The following is a 21,707-nucleotide window of genomic DNA, read 5'->3' as shown; positions in this document are numbered from 1 at the left end:
ACATTTCCCATTTAAGTAATGAGGGTGTTAGTTATGCATTTAAAAGTGATTCATATTGTATTTTGTGTCCTAAATTATTGGAAGAAAATAATTACAAGTGAAAAACATAATTCACTTTAAAATTTTATTTTAAATTTTTATTCAATGGAAAAACATTTTCAGTGGCAAAACTAGAGATCTTTCTCTAATTTCCTGTCTATATTTTCATAAATAAAATGAACTGCATGGCTGAAGTCTTAAAATTATTTTTTCATTGAACATTAGAGCAGTGTTACATTTTTTTAAATAAATCATTAAGTATCTTGATCATGTATTTGGACTTGATTCAAAATAAAGCTTTGTTTTACATCATGGCAGATATTTACATTTACCTGTATTCGGTCAATATAATTTTTAAAATAACAGATTTGCATACAAATAATCTTCTGTAGCATATTAAAGGGAAATGGAGCTATATTCACAGATACATTCTTATAGTCACAGTACAATTTATTTTACAAACTGTACCTGTAAAAACAAATTGTGCCAAGTAGCATGTAATGTTTACATTTGGGGAACTGAAAAGTGAAGTTCTGTGTAATTTATTTGGAGACTATCTGTCTTCAGTCAATAGGCTTAATCATCATCTGAACGGCCCTCAAGGAGTAGGACCCGCCTCTGTACTCAGCCCAGAAAATTCCATCTTGGTGCTTGCTTCTGTAATGGCCTCCTCTGTACCATACTCCATTGAGGTTTGAGTGTGCACAGGCATTGTACCACCAGCCTCCTTTATGAAAGTGGGCACAGTTTCCTGCAGGAGAAATACAGACACTGAAGTAAAAGTTCTGCATATGACAGTTTGCAAGCTGTTGAGAACATGTGCTTCCTTTGGAGCGATTTGAGTGATGGGCCCCTGACTGACTCCAGTCATGTTCATCTTGGTCCCTCACATCACTGGAACTACCTTATTCATTTCACTTTTTGCCTACTTTACATTTATATACATTCCATTTTCTGCCCAGTAGAGTAAATAAAATGCAGTGTTTGTGTGTAAGAAGTATACTAAGAGAAAGGAGAGAGAAACAGATTGACTAAGGAAGATGGTAGAGCTTGAGAGAAAATTGAAATCTAAAAATAACATAACTTGTAATTAAATGAGTTGTGAGCAGAAAGGTGGATTTTCCATCCTGTCTCTCTTCTTCTGCTAGTGGGAAATAAGTTGAAATAGTGCCCAGTGTGCTACTGGATAAGGTAATAACTGTTTAATAAGCTGTTCAGGAAAGGTTCTTATGTGGTGTCATCATGTGAATCTCATTATTAAACAACACTCATCCAAGGGTTTGATGAGCGCCATACTCTGTTCCCTACTGCCAACTTGACATAATCTAAATCACCTGGGAAGGGAGTCTCATTGGGGATTGTGTAGGTTCGTTTGGCCTGTGGGCATGCTCTTGGGGGGATTGTCTTAATTAAGGTAATTGGGGTAGGAAGATCTGCCTGCTATGGGTGGTTCTCATTCCCTAGGCAGAGGTCTGAACCATCTTAAGAGTGAAGAAAGCAGGCTGAGCACTAGCGTGCATACTTTGAGTGCTCAGTTTCCTGATTATGGGTGTGATGTCACTGACTCCCTCACGCTCTTGACTTCCTTGTTAGGATGAGCTATGCCTTGGAGCTGTGAGCTGAAATGAACCCCTTCAACCTCTCCCTGCGCCTTGGCTGGTCACAGTGTTTTATCACAGCAACAGAACACGAAACCAAGAAGCATTACTTGGTTTCAGTTTTCTAAGAATATTTAGCAGCACCTAATAAATTATTTTGGCTCCTCTTGGAGGCAACCTCCAAAGGGCAGAAATTTAGTTCCTTGCTAAATCTCCAGATCTACATTTTCTGATATATGATAAGGGTTCAGCTAGTATATGAATGTTAGGCAGAGTTTTGTTTCCAAGCAGATGCAGCTTGGTTTTGTCTTGGTTCTCTCAGACCTTGTTCTTCCCAAAGAACATTGGGGTTGCCTTAGAAATCCTAAAAACGAAGTTCTATTATATTCCCTTTGACTGTGTCCAAAATAACCTTTCTGAGATTTGGAAGCATATAATACACTTTAGTAACTTGACTCTTAATGCATAGAAGGTGGTAATTGTACAGCCATGCTTGTTTGTTTCTTTGTTTTACCTGTATACATATCTTTATCTCTGTCCAGTGTGGTGAATTGTTTGCCATTATGCCACATCATAGAATCCCCTGCATTCCCCTGGTAAGTTCCCAAGCGCAGTCTGTAAGATTCACTTTCGGGTTCCAGACGAAAACTACTATATTCTGCATAGACCTTCTTATCACTCCAGTCTTCTAATTCAATCAGCAGCTTATAATTGTCTTGATTACTGAGCTTATAGATATTGTCCAGTCCAAGCCAATACTCTCCATCAATGTTTCCAAACCCTTTCTGTTAATAAACACAGAAACAGAAACATATAGATAAGTGTAGAGATAGTAAACGTTGCTACGGCTACAAGTTAAGTTTAGACCCTAAGTAGAGTGAGGCTATTATTCATTCAGGGTAATTTGACTTCTATGGTATTAGGGAAGTCTTTTTGTTTTGCTTTGCTTTATTTTAATGTCAGTACTAATTTATGTAGCTTCAAATGCTACAAAGAGTAAAAGCAGAAAACCACAGAATGTATTGATAGCTACTAAAAACATTGACTGAACTCCCTCAGTCCTGATCACACCCTCATCCAAAGCTGTGTGTCTTCAAAGTATGTGTATATAGAGAGTACATAAAATCACGACCATTGTTCAATCAAAATGATAGTGTGTTAAAACAAATAATCGTGTATTTTATTATAAGTAAAAAAAATAAGTATTATAGTAATCTTTAAAGTTCACCCTTTGAAAATTGTAAGTTACTATCCGAAAGAAATGGCCTACTTTATTTTAATAAGCATTTGACATGACATTGGAAACTTGCAGCAGAATCGATTTAGTAAACTTCATCTTAACACTGAAAGTTTGTCTTCAAAAAAAAAACTGCAAGGAAGGTGTTGTGTGTGTGTATGTGCATGTGTCCATTTGAAGCAGTTACTTGTTTAGATATTTCCATCATTTCTGACCAGATATATTAATGTTTCATCCTTAACTGGCAGTCAAATTTTACCTAATAACGAGCAAGCATGTGATCACTTCACAGTTTTAAACAAGGAGTTAGCGCTCTAGAAAACCTTTTCTTCCCTGTCTAGTGTCCTTAACTGATGGTGGACATATATATGTCTCACTCACAACTTACCATTATGAACATCAGAATTATCAACACACCAGTTGTTACTTCCTCAAATTGATATCACATGATTTGGTTCTATCTAGGAATCTTATTGTGTTCATAACCCTACAACCCATGTCATGATACAAACTTAAAGCATGGTTATTAAAAATAGTCCAAGAAGAGGGTCATTTTTTGAAAGTTGTATACTTTGTTATTGCTTAAATACTGCAGTATTATAAACAAACAAGTAGTTGCATTAAGACGTGGAATTGAAGTGCTGGAGAGATGCTTAGTGGTTTGGATTCCCAGCACTCACACGGCAGCTCACAGCCACTTGGAACTCCAGTTCCAAGGGATCCAATTCCTCTTCTGACCTCCATAGGCACTGTCTGTACATTGTGTACATAATAAATGCAAGCAAAACACACTCATACAAATAAATAAATAGATTTAAAATTATTAAAGTAGAATTATCTTTGTAAAATGTGCATGTGTGTATAAGTTATCCGTACTCAAAGGAGCATTTAAAAGGATATCTTGCGTTTTACTTTCACACTGTAATTTTAGCTGTACAACTAGAGGTGAGTATAAACCTTTTGCTAGATAAAGAAAATCGCATGGATAGTTATGTTTTCAACTGCATGCCTCGTTTATTGCCTAACATGGTCACTATTGCAAGACCTGATTGGGTCCACCTTCCCTAGGTGTGAACTCGCTCGTTTACCTTATAGTTTTCCCAGTTTCTAAAGAAGTTGACAGAGCCGTCTGTCCTTTTCTGAATGACAGTCCAGCCCCCAGGATCCACACTGTTCTCACACCATAACTGCATCGGTCCGTTGCTGTTCTCTGGTCTGATCATGTAAATCCCACTGGCTGAGTGCCCAGCTTCCTTTGCTTGCTGACAGTCTTTGAATGGCCCTGTAGTTTAAATAGTGATGTTTGAGAAATGTAAAAGATAAGTATTAAAATAGTTCTTAAATCAAGATTCTTACCTTCATTTCTATCTTTACAAATGATCACACTTTATCTGCTGTGTGCATAATGTTCTATAAAAGTTAAAGAAACTAAATGTAAAATATGTATTAAAACTAAAAGGGTGAAATCAGTCCCACTAGTCAAAGCATTCACTTGTTTCATCTCCCATTCTTCTCTGCTTTGTACTTTATAAATTTGCACTCGTAAAACACACAGAGCATCATATTGTCTTTTATATTTGACAGATGTTTCCTTGAAGCTGTGATCTTCATTCTGACACTAGAGTAGCCACTGGTACTTTGGTTTTCTCCCTCTCTCATATGGACATAAAGTTTTTTCTGATTTTGCTATAGTTAATACTGTGCTAAATGACGTCATCCTTACTAACCTTACCCTTTTTTTTCATACTTAAAAAATGCTGCAGGATTGATCTACTGGTATTACTAAACGTATTTTCCTGGTGCCAGACTTACAGTGTCTGACCTTTTATTTCAGTGGAACACACAGAGTTTGTGTGTTCAGTGGAAGTGGAGCACTACAGTCTAGTAAACTTTGTCAGGATTAAGTATTGTGTTTCCCTTTTGGAAACGTAGTCATGTTCATTCACTCATTCATTAAATGCTAAAAAGCCATAAAATAAAGAAAATGGAATCTCCCCAAAATACGTAATCTTCACTTTCCTTCACATAAAAAAATACCCATCAGGCCAGGTGTTAAGTCCAGTACCTTTAATCCCAGTACTCAGGAGGCTAAGGCCAGATGCTGGCCACAAGTGTAAGGTGAACACACTGAGTTCTGGACCAGCCTGGCTTCAGTGGAGACCCTGTCTTAAGGGTCTTCCTAAGATACTGTCTGAGTTATGGCTAAAAATGATTTTCTTACCAAAGCTGCCCAGTGGCCCTGAGATGGCTTTCGATGCTGCGCAGATAGTGGTTAGTTAAGGTCATGTGAGGTGGTGGTAAGCCCTTGCTCATGTCCTCCCTGGTAAATGTTTGAGTTGCTGCGAAATGGTTGTCTTTCTTTCATAGCACCAGCTGTTCTGTATTTTTAAATTTATTCTGTGCACACATGTCAGAGGACAGCCTGCAGGAGCAAGGTCTCTCCTTCTATCATGTAGGTCCTGGGTTGTAAGATCTATCTCAGGTTGTCAAGGTTGCTCACATGGGCTCTTGCCTCCTCGACATTGTATCTTCAGCCAGTAAGATTTCAACTTTTAAAAATGACAAAAACATGATGTTAAGTCATTTGGAGTCTGATTTGTACATTGTGGGACCTAGAGAAAACATCTTCTAGTTCTACTGAACATCCTTGAGTTCCATCCTACACCAGTGTTTCAGGCCTTTCCTTTTAAGAGCATGCACAAATTATGACTCAGAAAAAAACAGTTATGCTAAAATGAAGATACATTTGAATAAGAGAAAGTTTTTAAATCCATTTGTCAATTTTTTTTACTAAATACTTTTAAATTCTGGCATAATTTTTAAATATCTGAAAATAGTCAAAGTTCTTAAAAGAATTTCTGTTCTATAATTATAATAGGATTAGTGGAATTTTGAGAAATGTGTTACATACATTGTGCTAAGAACATAGTGTTGCCCCATTGGATCTTACTAAGATAAGTTCATTTCATTACGTAAATACTGCAGCTTTTCTGTCATTGGAGGGGCTCCTGGGGAGTGTGAACTCTTCCTTTGGGATTGCCCCTGAGGATGGAGACGCATGTGTTGTATGAACTTTGCGTCTGCTGTTCTAACTGGTATCAGTCAAGTTTGTTAGTAAATGAATCAGTCTTTTCACTTTAAATAAAAGGAAATGGAAAACTATATGCAAAAATTGAGAGCGCCAAATTCTCTACTCCATATTTTTGTGTTTCATATATAACTTACAATTTTTTTAATTGTCAGTATCTATACTACAGATTACTAGTAAAAAATAAGATAACCTGGAAAAACGTTCACAATGTTTAAACATAAAAGTAAATATGTTTTAAAGTAACATTAGGTATTGCTTTTCTTCTTTTTTTTTTGTCCTCTCAAAGTTTCATTGGCTTCTTTTTTATCTTCTGGAATTTTCTTATTTTTGCATCTGTTAATAAAGGCCTCAGAGACAATTGCTTTAAAAAAAAAAATTTAAAAAAAAAAATTTTTTTTTTTAAATCTTGGTCTTTGCTTCCCTAGTTTGCTGAAGTCGTTTGTTTTTTATCTTGACGTGGGTTTCACCATGTAACCCAGGTGGGCCTGGGAGTGGTGGTGTGGTACAAGCTTCTCTTAAACCCACAGTCATCCTGTCTCAATCTCCCAAGGGCTGGAGGTCCAGCCCTTGCTGTCATAACTGGCTCAGTCCTCTCTTTTCAAGTCATGAGTGGACTTGGGGCTCTTAGTCAAAGTATCCAGAGGTTTCCCTCCCTTTTCCCTTTTTGGAGACAGGCCTTGATTTCCAGATCCTCCTGCCTCAGCCTCCAGGGCTGGAGTTGGAGTGTGCGCACTGTGCTGCTCTCTCCTCAGAGCCGTTGTTAGCACAGTGCTCAGCTGAACTGTCGTTACAGTAACTGTCAGTAGTCCCCTTTTTCTCTTTGCTCTGATCGTCACATGCAGAAGTAACGTCCTAAATGACTTCAGTACTTTATTTATTAATTCATACATGTTCATGAAGACATTCAGTATGGCTCATCAAAGGTTAGGATATAGTCATTTCTACCATAGAGAGATAAGACTTTACTGAAAACCCTCAAGTTATAAAAATTCATAAACTAAAAATAACACCTGATTTTAGCCATACACATACTGTGCATTCTGCTGAATTACATGTAGCACAAAACACTGCTACACTTGTGAAAATCCCACGAATACTGATGTTACTTCTTTTTCTTTTCCTGAATCACATAAGAACAATTTCTCGGGCTAGTGAGATTGCTTAGTGGTTAAGAGCACTGACTGCTCTTCCATAGGACCCGGGTTCAATTCCCAGCACATGGCAGCTCAAAACTGTCTGTAACTCCAGTTCCAGGGGATCTGGCAGCCTCACACATACATACAGGCCAAACACCAGTGCACTAAGATAAAAACAGAAGTTTAAAAGAGGAACAATTTCATGCTCTAGGAGCATATGTTGTACTCAGGCCAGAGAAGAAGAATTACATTTCAGATAGAATGAAAACTTTAATTTCTGACCAGGGAGAGAAGTGTAAGGAAAAGTGAGGACTCCCAACCCCATACTTTGATTAGTCTGCATGACACATGGTAATGTATTTGTTTATTCATAGACAGGGGCTTTATCTTTGGCTGGGTATCCATGGTTTGGGCCCATTTGGGGACTCTCCTATACTTGTACCACATCATTTCTGATGGTAGTCATTTTCAGAATTTCTTCGGTTTTATATTTGTTTTAAGAAGTGTCTTTTCTGGAGGATGGAGAGAAGCTTTAGTCTGTAACTTCTTCCTGTCCAAGAACCTGAGTTTGGATCCCCAGTGTTCCCATAAAAGCTGGGCATGTCTGTAATCCCAGCGCTGGCTTGGAGGTCAGAGACAGGAAGATCCCTTTAGCTCATTGGCTAGCCAGTCTAACCAAATCAGTGAACTTCAAATGTAATGGAAGGCCTTATCTCAGAAAGGTGTACATCAGTCAAGGAGGACGCCCAGTGTCAACCTTTGGCCACATGCACACAAATGAAAAAAAGTTTTTAATTAAAAAAAATGGTCTTTTCTGAATCTAGTACAAGCTAGACTATTTCCAGGTCCAGAGATAGCTAAACAACCTTGTGGTTAAGTGGGAGGTGAGAGACGTGGTAAGGAAAGGTTAGTTCCCACAGTGTGGTGATCTTGGGATGAAGCGGTGTAAGGAAAGGTTAGCTCTACCGCAGTGTGGTGATCTTGGGATGAAGCGGTAAGGAAAGGTTAGTTCCCTCAGTGTGGTGATCTTGGGATGAAGCGGTAAGGAAAGGTTAGTTCCCGCAGTGTGGTGATCTTGGGATGAAGCGGTAAGGAAAGGTTAGCTCTACCACAGTGTGGTGATCTTGGGATGAAGCGGTAAGGAAAGGTTAGTTCCCTCAGTGTGGTGAGCGTGTGATGACGTTTCAGGCAGAACGTGTGGTAAGGATGTGAAGTGACGGCTGACGTTGAGCAGGAGTGTGTTGTCTTCCTGTGTCAACGCCAAGCGGAAGAAATGAAAGTTGGGCTCATTGGGACTTAAGCCGCATGCAGAACGGTGTGTTTACTCTTACACAGCTCTTAGAGGTTTGTGTGTCTGAAATATAAATAACAGGATGATGTTTACAGCCTGTCAGGTGGGCCAGAGACTTGGCTCAGTCATGTGCTTGATCGTTTTACCTGAAAAGTCCAGTCACGGTGGAACTTCTAAAGTTAGTCACGTATTGTTCCTGAATTCTGTCTTTTAGGGAAGTTAGGGTGTCTAGGAGTGTATTTTATTGTATTTTGAATTCTTATTTAAGCCTGGTAGTATTTCTCTTAATGACACAGGGGTGCTTTGTGGGCAGTACACTTAAATACTGTTCCTGTTTAAGCAGGTTCCAGGTTCCCTTTCTGTTCCTGCTGCTTCTCTAACTTCGCCTCACAGTGTTTACAGCGTGCTCGCTTGAGTGCAGTGTGACAGTTCACATTCTGTACAAATATATACTTAAAAGTGGCCCTTTTGATTAATGTAAGCTGTTGTAAAATATTTAGAAGTGTCACGGTTTGGGATGGTGACAAAGGCCAGGCTGAGTAGCCCCTGACTTCTGCCGGGACAGGAGGGTTCTGCACTGTGTCAGACTTGGGACTCAACTTTGCCGTGGAAACCTTACTGCCAGCACTCAAACATTTCAGATTTCTAGGCAACTTAAAGGTGTATCAGCTTGTTTTGTTTAATAGATAGATTTTTTTCTTTCTGTTACTTAAAAGGTGCTTAAATGTTTAAACAAATTGAAGAATTCTAGGTTGTCTGAATCCAGTTTCCATTTGATAAAACTTGCAATACATGCAAATTTAAATTTCTCTTAAACTTTACTAACCCATCCTGTTTTTGACAGTGAACCTTGTGTTTACAGTTTGAGTATCTTTTCGGCTTAATTGATAGAAAACCTCAGGAAATGGAAGTGGAATTACTTTGTGGAGGACAGGGATAAAAAAGCAGTGCTTTTGCTCCTCTTTAGTAAAGACAGTGAATGTCAGAATTCAGCGCTTGCTTTTTATAAATACACTCTTAGCCCATTGTGTACTGTTGATCTTGAGGGAAACATTTTCTCCTTGTTGCTTTGCATGCCTTTTAAAATTGTTGTTCTAGAATTAGATGATAGTTTTTAAAGAAATTAACTTCTTTCTCTGGATCATATTTAACACTAATAAAAATTCTTAAAACTACTAGTAGAAAATTATCAGCTTTATTTTTGAAAATCCAAATCAACTTAATGCTTTGCATATTATCGAACAAATTTACCCTGATTCAGAAATTTGGGACTTCAAAGGGTATAGACAGGAAGACTGTATACCTTTAAAGGATATAGACAGGAAAACTGTATACCTTCAAAGGGTATAGACAGGAAAACTGTATACCTTCAAAGGGTATAGACAGGAAGACTGTATACCTTCAAAGGGTATGGGCAGGAAAACTGTATACCTTTAAAGGGTATAGACAGGAAGACTGTATACCTTCAAAGGGTATAGACAGGAAAACTGTATACCTTCAAAGGGTATGGACAGGAAGACTGTATACCTTCAAAGAATATAGACAGGAAAACTGTATACCTTCAAAGGGTAGACAGGAAAACTGTATACCTTCAAAGGGTATAGACAGGAAGACTGTATACCTTCAAAGGGTATAGACAGGAAGACTGTATACCTTCAAAGGGTATAGACAGGAAGACTGTATACCTTCAAAGGGTATAGACAGGAAGACTGTATACCTTCAAAGGGTATAGACAGGAAGGCTGTATACCTTCAAAGGGTATAGACAGGAAGACTGTATACCTTCAAAGGGTATGGACAGGAAAACTGTATACCTTCAAAGAGTATAGCCATTCCTCTAAAATCAAACTTTTATTACCCTTTTCTTGCATGCAGTAATCTTGAAATGGGCTTCATTCATCTCCTGTGATACACATTTTAATTCTTCTCAAAGCAGAAAACTAGATTCTGTGTGGTGAGTTTGACTCTGAGTACCTCATGTAAGTGGAGTCACAGTCTTTGTCATTTTGTAGCTGGCTGCATGCCCTTTAAGTAGTACAGGTTATTGTGTCTCTTGCACTGTGCATATAGAGACTGTAGCATAACTCCCTACAAGTAGAGTACAGTAATGATTCGCTTGGAGCCAGAACATATGTGAGCATAATAGCCATCTGTTTTTAATCGTTTTGTATAACTGTCCAAACAGTATTAGACACTTTTCTCTGGAGTTGTAAAAGTAATTTTATCATATTATATAAAGAGATAAAATAGTAGCCTTATTAACTGTTGCTTGTAATAATGTATATTTGTTAGGAATGAGGGTATTAGAACTGTAAGGCACAAGACAGGCATCTAGTCCATTCAGCACTAGTCTTACTCAAGGCATATAAAACAGGCCAAGTCACTTACCCAAGATTGGTAATGAGGGAAGTGGCACTTGTTATAATATAGCTGATTTTATCCATAACTTTGTTTATATAGTAAAACAGAAGTAATGTTTACTGAAAGTAATAATGAAAAGGTTATCTCTGTGCTTTAATTTTTACATTAAAGATTGATTTCTTAGGACTGCTATGTACACCATTGTTTTTGTGAACGTGAAACACACATTAGGGATTGGGCATGTCAAATTCCTGGCATGGATTTAATTCCATGAGTTTTCTTGTACTGAAGTTCTGTGTATGAAAAGCCTACAAAATGATGCTTTCATTTTGTAAAGCATTTTCTTGGTTTGTTATATAAATAAATATACACATCTTCATTTCTTCTAAAATTGATGATGCCATTGACTTAAATTTCAAGATCTACTTAGAAAACTCGACAGCAGTTGTTTCCAAACTTCTGTAATTGTATCTCCCATAGCTTGATAAAATACACCTCCGTTATCTTTCTACAAATAACATATGAACTACTGTACTGATAAATCATATAGTTTAAAAGCTTAATAAAACAAGTTTTGAAAAGGATAGAAAAGATGAATGTTTTTTCTTTTCTAAGTCCAGTGGATAATTTTGTACATGTTTTTGAAAATTAAGGGGCGTAGGTTACTAGTTAATGATCATCATTTACCTAATTTAATGATACCCTGATGGTTGCTGCTCTTAACACTTGTTTTCATGAAGACCCTTAGATTAACCATTTTAAGAGGCTCTGTGTTATCAAATCATCCAGTGTTTTAGCACCAACAGTTGAAACATAGTATCCATCTGCCAGAAAGGAGCTTATATTTTAGAATGCATGTGGTGATATATTGTGTACCCTAATAAAATTTGTCTGAAGATCAGAGAACAGAACAAGCCACTAGATTAAACTTAAGATCAGGCAGTGGTGGTATACACCTTTAATCCAAGCAGACGGGAGGCAAAGATCCGTTTGGATCTCTGTGAGTTCAAAGCCACCCTGGACTACAAGAGATTGACTCAGTCTAGGAGAGAAACAGAGCCAGGCAGTGGTGGCACACACCTTTAATCCCAGTATTTGGGAAGTCACATTCCTTTAATCCCAGCACTAAAAAGGAAGTAATATGGCTGGGTGGAGAAAGGTATATAAGGCATGAATAGACGGGAACTGAAAGCCTTTTCAGGCTGAGGCGTCCTAGAGGTAAGCTGTGGCAGTGGCTTGTTCCTTTGTCTCTCTTATCTTTCAGCATTTACCCCAATATCTGACTCCGGGGTTTTTATTAAAAGACTATTTAGCAATTTGAGCAACAAATTCATTTCTCTTAGATGTGCTGTGGGTTCTTGTAAAGTTAATATAATTCAAGAAATGTATGCAACACAGACAGTAGAGGTATTTGTGGAAATAAACAATAACTTGAGGCCTGTGGAGGTTTGACAAAATAATTATTTGGGGGCTTACTTATTCATTCTTCAAATACAGTTCTACAAGATGACATGCCAAACTTGGTCCAGCAGGGAGACAAACAAATCTTAGTAATTACAGTGTGGCGTGGAGTAGAAAACAGATTCAAGAAATAGCCCATGACTTGGAGAAAGAGCCATTTAGTAATGTCTGTTTGAGTCTTGAAATGCGTAGCATTAGTCTTTAAAGCCTTGATCACCTGTATTTCAGTAGAGGAAGCCTTGGCACAGGAAGTAATAGACTGTCCTAATGCAGATGGCCAGTGTTTCTTAAACCAAAAGCCCAGGTGACCTTTGGCATCTTGAGATGTGGGGCATCTCTAAAATACAGTGTCTTGAAGACAGCTCGTTCACATTGTGAACAAAGATGTCAGTGGAAGACCAGGGAAGTTAGAAGACTCTAATGTGACAGTGTGGAAGGCTGAAGCAGGGTCCCCACTGCTGCAGACAGCCCCCTGGTGCTGTTTCTCTGTAGCCCTTCTTATCTCCTGCCTTTTCAATCAGTAAATGGTTACTGTTTTCCTTCCGGGCACCTGAGTTTTCCCTCCACCATAAGGAAGAAGTCATCTTATAAAAGGTTCAGGAGACGGCTCATGAGAAAATGGATGCACATGTGAATGTTACTAAGTGAGACAGAGGAATCTGCTTGTTTACTGGTCCTCCCAGAGTCCAGACTCACAGAAAGTGAGAAGAGGAATTCAAAATTGAGGCCAAGCTCTCAGTATCAGTGTAGGGATTTTTAATGTTGACAAAACATTAGCCTTGGAAAATAGAACCCCTCTTTCTCTTGAGGTAACAGAGCTAGGTTATGTATAGATGTTTTGAAGTTGGAAAGAACAGGAGCCCAGGATCTGATTAGTCACAGAGCAGTGTTAGGGATCAGACTCTGAGTCTGCGCAGGCTTGAGAAGGAGAGCAAAATTGTAAATGTTCTTTTCGAAAAGGATGTGGGCAAGAGGAAGCAGAAAGGATTCTGAAGGGTGGGGAGGAGGTGGAGCTGTGGCTGCACGCTCAGGGTGCAGAGCGAGTCTTCATAGTGTGTCAGTGGTCAGTCCTCTCACTGACAGCAGCCTCCATTGGAAGAATGTGGATGAAGAGTACTGTTTCACAGGGGAAAAAACAACTTCATATAAGCACCTAGAAACTTAGAGCAGGGAGAAGAGAGAGATTTTATATCAAACCCTACTACTGCTTTTTAAAATTGAAATTTTAATTGGACGTGTGTAATGACATCCCCACACAAGAACAAGGGCTTATTAAGAGTATTGTTGCCTGAATTGTATAGCGTGCTAACTTCTTTCTTCCATTGACCAGTAAGAGCTAACTCACCTTCATTGATGAAAGTTACTGCTGGAATCTTGAAAGGGCTTTTGGTGGGAGCTGTTGCCAGGTCCGGTGGCGGCATTACGTCTCTGGGATAGCCTGGATCCCTCTGTATCTCATTGCCTCCCAGCAGGCCAGGCGTGTACTGGGGGCTGTTAGGAATGTGTCGGGGCACAACCTGGACAAGAGGGGGAGACACGTGGGTGTCTTGTCGGGAGAATATCCTCAAGCACTGTTCTTCCAACACCGTGATCATCACAGACTGGTTATTGACAAGGTCAGTCAGGGAAGCATACTTCACCTCTAGTTCCCTGTACCTTGTTGCCATCTTCAGCATTTCTGTGGTGACGTTGAGGATTTTGTTTTCCAGCTGAGAAAGCTCGAGGGAGTTGTCTCTTTTACGGATAATCTCGTGCAGTAGTTGCATATAGAGTTGAGTGACTCGAGAGTTCATGTTGCGGCTTTCCTTTCTCAGCAGCTTCACCTCATTCACAATGTTCCCGTCTACATCCACCACCAATTGCAGGACGTCGATCTCGCGTTTCTGCCTGGAGAGCACATCCTTGAGGTTCTCAAGGTCCATCCTCGTGACCATGTCTTTAATAGTGCCTGTATCTTGACCTTTGGTGTTGACACAGATGGGCCCTGTTATTTTTTGTTCAGGTACCAAGAATGTATAGGAACATTTCTTTGCTTCCTCCTTACCGTCCGTGGCACGGGGATATCTCCTTTGGGTGATTTTTTTTATTTTGAACTGTCCTCCTTTGCAGTGACCAATGCCCAGTAGAAAGAGCAGCACAGCTAGGGTCCAAACAAAAGCCTTCATTCTGAAATGAAGTTGTACCACAGCGTCCTTTGGAAAGCAGTTGAGTGAAGAGAAAACGTAAAAAGAATTAATGTCAATTTCCATGCAGATCAAAATCACATTAGATTCCATCTAATCCCTGCTACAGTGGCTGTTATTAAAAACCTAACAAATGCTGGCAAGGGTGAGGGTGGAGGCACTTTATCCACAAGTAGTGGGTTATGAACTAGTAAAGCCACTGTGGGAGTCAATGTAGAGGGTCCTCAAACAGGAAATAGAACTGCCAGCCAGGCATTGGTGGCACACGCCTTTAATCCCAGCACTCTGGAGGTAGAGGCAGGCTGGTCTCTGTGAGTTCGAAGCCAGCCTGGTCTAGAGAACTAGTTCCAGGACAACCAAGGCTACACAGAGAGACCCTGTCTCAAAAACACAATAACGGAAAGAAAAGCAAGAAATAGAACAGCCATACGGTTGGGTTGTTTCACTCCTGGAAATCTCTCTGAAGGACACTTACGTCAACATACTTCAGAGGTGTTTGCTCACCCTTGTTTATTGCAACATTATTCACTAGAACTGAGTGATGGAATCAGCCTAGGTATCCATCAAGAGAAGAATGAATGAAGAAAATATGGTCTATATGCACAGTGGTTCAACCATAAAGAGCAAAATCAAGTCATTTGCAGAAAAAATAGATGGAATTGGAGTCTTCTTACTAAGGAAAATAGGCCAGACTCTAAAAGCAAATATATGGAACCTAGATTCTATATAGACACACATGATACTCACACCTGACTTGAAAATATGGGATTAGGAAAATAGGAATTATTTGAGGAAAGGACTTGGAGAGAGATTGGTGTATGAATATGGTCAAAATACATGATACACTTGAACAAAAATACTGGGAAGCCTGTTGCTTTCTACAGTGAATTAAGCTAGTCATTCTTCGATCAGTAATATATTTTTTAATTTCTGTGTTAGTTACTTTTTTGTTGTTATGATATTACACCATGACCAAAATCTACGTATGGGAGAACCAAAGTATTCTGGTTTACCCTTCCAGAGAGATAAGAATCTGTCATGGTGGGGAGGCGTGGTGGCCTGAGTGGGTGAGGAGTGAAATCTCAAAGCCCGAGTTCTTCCTCCAACAAGGACACCTTCTAAACCTCCCTCAACAGCGCCACCCACTGGGCCAAGTGTCTAAGTACATGAGCCTGTGGAGGACAGTTCTCACTCTATCCACCGCAGCATTTACAGGAACACTGAAGGGTCAGGACTAGTAAATTAGATTTGACTTGAATTCTTAAGTTCATTATTAAGTTCGAATTTTGATATTTGTTTAAAGATTAGATCCGCAGCTCTTGCAGCTCTTGCAGCTGCCACCTTATATTGCATTTTTTTTTTTGTCCCAAGCTCATTAAAGAGATTTTGATCAGTGCCCATCCTGTGAAAGGCACACTTCAGGGTGCTATGAGAGCTTTTAAGACCCAAAAAGTACCTTCCTTTAGAAAGCTCACTCTCCAAAGACTGAAAATAGTACATAATGTGTATAAGATAGTAGTTAAGGCATTGCTTGGTTAGTACTGCAGTCTAGGTAGTCTTACTAGTCAGTGTTTCAGAGTAGAATGATACCGTATAAATAAGGCCAGTTAAGTTGGTCTTCACTAAATACCATGACTTTTTTTTTAACCTGCCAAGTCAAACAGTTTTACCATGACATGTTTCTGTAGCATCTGCTTTTGAGACTGGAGACAGGGTTAAGAATGCCAGGATGCTCACAGTCCTCGTGGGTAATTGTGTTTCCTGCACTGCAGTTTAAGAATGCCAGTCATGCATGTGCTCTACGCTTGTAGGTGATGCCCACGTGTTTTCTGTTAAGAAAGTCTAGTGGGTTGTATTTAGGTAAAAAAAAATTCCTAATTTTCAACAGCATTACCAAATTGGCTGTTGTACAAAAGAACCTTTTTGTAACCATGGTGAGTGGAAGGACAGAGACACTAATACTAGAAACAGGTCTAGATCTTGGGTTCCCTGGCCCTCAGTCAGTATCTGTGGCGACAAGACTTAAGTCAGAATGTGTGCTTGGACTGTGTCCTGTTGGCTGTGGCCGAGGAGAAGTACCTGTTCTTTTTTTTTTTTTTTTTTTGGTTTTTCGAGACATGGTTTCTCTGTAGCTTTGCGCCTTTCCTGGAACTCGCTTTGGAGACCAGGCTGGCCTCGAACTCACAGAGATCCGCCTGGCTCTGCCTCCCGAGTGCTGGGATTAAAGGCGTGCGCCACCACCGCCCGGCGAAGTACCTGTTCTTTAGAGTCCAACACCGTAACTTTCCAGAGCCCAGAGCTCTCCCTTCCTCTTAGTTAATCCCAGACGAGCAGTGCAGTGGAGTGGGAAGGAGTGGGGAAGTGTATTCATGTGATCAGATTCGTGAGCAAGCCGGACTCAGAGCAGCTTGATGCTGTCTGTCTGCTGTTCGTAAGGCTAGCCGTGGGCACTCTGGGAGCTTTGCTTACCTCTCCTCTGCCTGAGCCCTTGCTTCTTGATGAAGAGGTTACCCCCACGTGGTGTACATAGGACTGACAGCATAGCAGTAACACCCTGGATACCTGGTGGGTGCTCTTAGGGAGAGACCATTGTCTTTAGCCCCTTACCAGACCAGTGTCGTCACAACCCGGTGAGGCAGATGATTCTAATACTCATTTTCACATGAACTGGCACCCCAGAGTGCCCATATCAGTGGTCACACAGCTGTTAAAGGGTAGAGCCAAGCTGGTGGTGGGGACCACACCTTTAATCTCAGCACTCAAGAGGCAGAGCCAGGCGGATCTCTGAGTTCAAGGCCAGCCTGGTCTACAGAGCGAGTTCCAAGACAGCCAGGGCTACACAGAGAAACCCTGTCTCGAGGTAGAGCCAGAATTCGAACCCAGGCAGAAGACGCTAGAGTTGATGCTTTTAATTAACCACATCATCATATGGCTCTGCTCTCCAGACTACTCTCTGTCAGGAAACTAAAAGCAGTGTCTCACTTACAAAGAGAAGTCCCAGAGAAGAAAACACTCAGGTGGGGTTCAAATACTAGACCCGCACTGTCCTGTCTGTCATAACAAAAGGTGTCTTGGCGGGTGTGGCTTGTGACTTTTCCCTGGCCTGTTCCTTTGTTGTGCAAAAGCATGTGCAGGTCATTGTGTGCCCTCGCTGTCATTGTTTTTACACACACACACTTTGTTACTAACATTCCTCTCTGCCCATGTGTACTCTGCCCGTTGGTGTTTGTGATTAACTGGAAACGCGAGTGCACACACACACACACACACACACACACGCACGCGCGCACACACACACACACACACACACACACGCACACACGTTTCTTAGTGAAACATGGACTTGGAGCTGCTGTGAAGACTGCTGCCACCTGCCCTGGGAAAGCAGGTCTCCTCAGTTCAGGCATTTTTGCTGTGTTCAAAGACGATAGATAATGAAAATAAGCAAAGAATGAGAAGAATGTGGGAAGAAGTTCTTTGGTGAAATCCTAACATTTACATCAAAGTCCTCTGTGCGGACTGGTGTTGTGTGAACTGGTGCAGAAGCACAGCACACAACTGTGTCCTGCTTCGCACTGTGCCTTCTGACACTGGGAAATACAAACCAAAGTCATTGCTTTCTCACAGAGCATCCTTTACGCTCCAAGAGTTACCTGTATGAAAACTGATGACAGATTTAGAGTTATATTTACAGGAAATTCCTGGAATCGAAATGTAACTTTATTTAAAAAAAACAAAACAAAACAGGGAACAGTAAAAATAAAATCGATAGAAGCCATTAGCCTCTCGGCCGAGGTATATCCCTTTTCCTAAATCTTTTATCATTTTAATAATAGAACAGAAACTCTTAACTCAAAAATATTTAAATACTTTCTAGAATGAAATAAGCTACTGAGACAAGGAAATTTTAAATTTAAAACATGAGGATTTTTGGTGTTTTGGTCAGTTATCTGCCTTGCATCACTATGATTCAGAAAATCAGTCTTAAGATGATAAAACAGTGGCAATTAAAAGCTCATTATGGTTGTGGTGTTTGTTTTATGCTTCCTTATTACAGCAGTGATGATCTCATTGTCCCTTAAAGCAGAGTTAGGCACATTCTTAAGGAGTAGACTAGATACGTCATGAGCAAAGAACTGATTTTTAAAACTTGTTTACTATTACATTTTCTAAAAATATTCTCTTATTTAATGTTCCCCGCATATGTTCAGTTTTAAAAGTGAAAGATCCATAAATCTGCATTACCTCGTAAAGCCTTTCTATTTATGTTAAGTTTTTCCTAGGTCCCAAAAGAATGTTATAAATTAGTTATAGTGCACTGAAGCTTAAATCTGTGCCTTTGCCTGTAGTGGTTTTTAGGAAGAAAGAAAAAAAACTGTGCAGTTATATTCATTTTCTTAGTTGTACTTCTCTTCGTGGTTGCCGTATTGCCAGCTGTAATAAGAAATAAATGCCTGGATCACTTCCTTTGACTGTGCCTGAGATCTGAGGTTAGCTGTAAGAAGAACTGACCAAGGAAATGAAGACTTTCCCGGTTGTCAGATGTGTTTGAGGAACTAACCTGAGAATAGCCCTAGGAATGGACCTCAAACAGACAAATCATTATCTGTGATTTATACGCACACACACACACACACACGCACACGCACACGCACACGCACACGCACACACACACATACCCTACCTAAATGCCTACCTAAGGCATTGGAAGACCTGATGTTGAATGAAGTCCTGCTTTTATCTTGGCAAGCAATAACAGAGATGATAATGTTTCAAAATCGTGTATGACTTGGAAATTTTATCAGACTCTCCTATAAAATATGTATTTAACAGAACTCCCAGAATTGAGAGTTTTAATGTTGAAATAAAGTCGGAAAAATAGAGCTGAACATTATCATTATTTGTTGGAAATTCTGGTCCGGGAATCTCCCATCATAACAAACTTGGCTGTCTTTGGTGTTAAAGCTTACTCTTGGTAAGCAGTAATTTCTTAATTCTCAGGAATAACAGAGCTCCCAATAGAATATTGAAGGACACCTACATCTTAGGTCTTGTTAAAACCGACTTTTGACCTTTCCATTGTTTTTCAGTAGTTAAATCTTCTGAATTCATATTGTTAATCCTTGTGACCCTAATCCTTCTCAGTCCTGACCTTAGGTTTGATTATTTGTTTGTATCAATAATTACTTTTGCAACTAATTCCAGTTAGAAGCAGTTTTAAACCAAAATGAAATTTTCCGTTGTAGGTAAATTTAGGAGACTCTTTAAAATGATTAATTCTAACAAGAACTACCATAGATTAACTTAGTCTCCTTAAGAGTTTTGTTCTGTTGTAATTGAGTTTTGTTGGAAACATTCAGCTAACCAGTTCTTAGCTTTGTTTTGTAGCCACATTTTGAAAGTCCCAATAGTTGATGTACATCTTTACACACACACACACACACACACACACACACACACACACACACACACACACACACACACACCATTGTCCAGAGGAGAAACTCAGCACACGCACAGTGGTTCTCTGTAGTTTACATCCTTTGTTGTTGGCTGCTGTGCTTAGGCATCGAGTGAGTGACGGTCACCTCTCCAGTGTCACTAGAGCATTCGTTTTCAGAAACCCAGCTGTATGGATGGTCGAGTCACTCTAACTTGGACTTCAAGTAATACATTAACCATCCTGAAGAACTTCATGACTAGTTTTTACAGAAAGACACAAAACAAAACCTTCAGATTCGAATCAGTAGCATCTGCTAAAGCTCTTTGGTAGGTCTCTTAATTTCTAGTACAAAGAAAAATTACGCATTTGACATAGAATTTTGAGTAAATATAAGAGAAACATTAAAGTACCTTTTGTGTCTGTTGAAAAGTAAATCCGGAAACTTCGTCCTTCCCTGCTCTCTAAAAGATCAGTGTAGAAGTCCGTTCGTCTCTGACTTCAGGGGCAACTGCATTTTTGTTTCTGACTGTTGAATCCAAGCAGTGAGGAACTTGTTTTTATAGCACTGTCGACTGAGTTTGACAGGCCACCTATGGAACTTGGGGCTGTCTGTGGACTTTCTCTAATCCAGCAGCGAATGCATTGTGGCTGTGCTGTCTGCCGCATGGAGAAGGGCAGTAACCAGCCGCAGCTGACAGACTGTCTGCACAGCACAGTACTCCAAGAGTGATTCCCTCTCCTCCTCGGTAGACTCAGTTCAGCCCACCTATTACGTCATTAGAAGACGGATGGAGCCTGGGGAGGGGGTGGAAATCTCCTCCTTAGGATTTCCTCTGTAGCCCTAAGTGGAGAGGGAGCTGGAGCTGCGGGAGGTCGAATAGCTCTGAACAAGGCGAGATTGTGTGCAGGTTGAAGGAAGGGCACCATCTGGAAACAGACTATCGTAGTTCAGCAAGCAATTATAAAATAAACATTGTAGTCTGCCGGCCACAGAGCTTTTGAGTTGAAAAAATAGTACTCCACTTTAGAAGTAGCGTCGAGCTGTAAGGAGCTAGGCTTTCCTGGGAAGCAGGCACCTAACATTCAATTCTATACAGCCTCGGGAACATCTAAACATTTTATTCTGGTGTCGCTGTTTCAGGACATTTTAAACCTTCAAGAAAATGTAATAAACTATGTCAAGTTTCTTAAGAGAAAACTGCTTTTATAGCTGAACCTTTAATCCCAGCACTCGGAAGGCAGAGGCAGTCGGATCCTTATGAATCTGAGGCCAGCCTGGAATGCACACAGTGAGCTCCAGGCCAGCCAGGGCTAGTAAGTGAAAACCTGACTCAAAGAAAGAAAGAAAAAAAGAAAGGAAAGAAAAAAATACACACATACACCATACACACACAACACTTGCTTTTATATGTAATCACTTAAAACAAGTGAAATTGATGATAAATCTAGTGGGTTTTTTTTCTTAAATTCTGTGTTACATAATTAGTGCTTCTTTCCGTCTCAAGTTCTGCGTTATGTAATATGATTGTTTACAAAATTATCCCTGTCCTAGTTAGGGTTATTATTGCTGTGAAGAAACACCACGACCAAAAACAACTTATGAAGGAGAGGGTTTATTTGGCTCACACTTCCACATCCCAGTCCTTCATCCAAGGAAGTCAGACTGATGCAGAATCCCTGGAAGAGTGCTACTTACTGACTTGCTCCTTTTGTCGTGCTCAGCCTGCTTTCATAGCACCCACCAGCCCAGGGGCGCTAGGCCCTCCCACATCAATCACTGATTAAGAAAATGTCCTACAAGTCTGCTTACAGCCAGCTCTTATGGAGGCATTTTCTCAATTGAGGCTGCTCCCTCCTCTCGAATGACT

General features: G+C 40.0%; 2 protein-coding genes across 6 annotated transcripts in view; one reads left to right on the top strand and one right to left on the bottom strand.

Annotated features, from left to right (window-relative positions):
• Ralgps2 (Ral GEF with PH domain and SH3 binding motif 2) overlaps positions 1-21,707 on the top strand; it is a 153,201-nt gene that overhangs the window by 86,932 nt on the left and 44,562 nt on the right. The window lies entirely within an intron of this gene.
• On the bottom strand, positions 82-21,274 carry Angptl1 (angiopoietin like 1). The gene is made up of 5 exons (XM_052737297.1): positions 20,250-21,274; positions 13,559-14,405; positions 3,963-4,156; positions 2,152-2,422; positions 82-790 (listed from the first exon to the last, which is right to left on the bottom strand). Exons 2-5 carry the CDS (start codon positions 14,376-14,378, stop codon positions 603-605), a joined length of 1,473 nt encoding a protein of 490 aa, XP_052593257.1. The 5' UTR covers positions 14,379-14,405; positions 20,250-21,274; the 3' UTR covers positions 82-602.

Source organism: Peromyscus californicus, unplaced genomic scaffold (assembly GCF_007827085.1).
Source record: "Peromyscus californicus insignis strain IS unplaced genomic scaffold, ASM782708v3 Scaffold_14__1_contigs__length_90479793_seg_2, whole genome shotgun sequence".
Taxonomy (NCBI): Eukaryota; Metazoa; Chordata; class Mammalia; order Rodentia; family Cricetidae; genus Peromyscus; species Peromyscus californicus.
This window is presented reverse-complemented; position numbering and strand designations above follow the sequence as displayed.